General features: G+C 33.3%; 1 protein-coding gene across 1 annotated transcript in view; it reads right to left on the bottom strand.

The window, feature by feature from the left end:
* LOC107102808 (integrin beta-2-like) overlaps positions 1 to 967 on the bottom strand; it is a 17,287-nt gene extending 16,320 nt beyond the window's left edge. The window contains exons 1-2 of the mRNA XM_015402244.1: positions 869 to 967; positions 121 to 172 (exon numbers count right to left, since the gene is read on the bottom strand). Coding sequence (XP_015257730.1) covers positions 121 to 169 — 49 coding nt within the window. The 5' untranslated portion in view covers positions 170 to 172; positions 869 to 967. The remainder of the gene's footprint in view (positions 1 to 120; positions 173 to 868) is intronic.

The raw sequence follows: 967 nt of genomic DNA, 5'->3' as shown, positions 1-967 counted from the left end.
TACTTCCACTTTTACCAGAGTATTTTTTAACACAAGTATCTGTACTTTTACTCAAGTACGGAAAGTGAGTACTTTTGCCATCTCTGCATGCAGTTATTTCTTCATTTTGTTCACACTTACCATGTTTGCCCAACATGAGGAGCAGGAGTGAAAGCATGCACAAATCCATACTCTGATGGCAAAAAACAGACAAAACTTAATAAATATGCCAATAAAAAAGTAAATTATGAAACAGGACTGATTTGTCCCCCCAAATAACGATATAAACATTAAAGGTACAGTTTTACTGTACAAAGAAAATAGTCTTTGTAGCGTTGGGAGGCTTCAAGAGAACATGTTGCAATTTTTTAAAATGTCTCACCATAGAAGGAAATAGTGTTGTCAGCTCATCGAGGTACTTCCTCTTTGGTTTGTCAAATAAATAATCACTATACATTATTACATAAATGATTAAACTTTAGTTGAGTAGGAAACAATAACATTTAATCTGTTAATATAATTAGACATTAACACTAACAATTGCTAGTAATGCAAAGTAATTTATAAATAGCCTACAAACAGCAAAAGTAACGGTAAGGATGGCATGGCTGCAATAATGATCGATTTTCTGTATCAGAAGTTTGCACATGGTAGGCGGATAAGTAAGGGCAAACAACAGAACCTTTTTTATGTAACATGGCAAAGCACCTACTGATTCTGCATGCTACATTACTATTTGAAACAAAATCTTTTTTCTTCTAGTTTAGTTTCTCTTCTTTCCTTAATTAGAATCTGAATCTTTCCTTGGCCTACTATTTATGACCATAAAACAGAGAACAGTCATCCATTAATGTTTATAGTTATGAAATTAATAAAAGTGATTACTTACTTAAACTTGCAAGTTAGATGAAACTTTTCCAAGTAGAAGCTGAAAGTGCGCAGAATTGTGTTTAGTTTAAGCGGCACCTCCCAACAAGACAGGAAGTCT

This window comes from Cyprinodon variegatus, unplaced genomic scaffold (assembly GCF_000732505.1).
Source record: "Cyprinodon variegatus isolate N-32 unplaced genomic scaffold, C_variegatus-1.0 Scaffold1322, whole genome shotgun sequence".
Lineage (NCBI taxonomy): Eukaryota > Metazoa > Chordata > Actinopteri > Cyprinodontiformes > Cyprinodontidae > Cyprinodon > Cyprinodon variegatus.
The sequence above is the reverse complement of the archived record's forward strand: the minus strand, read 5'-3'. Positions and strand labels throughout refer to the sequence as shown.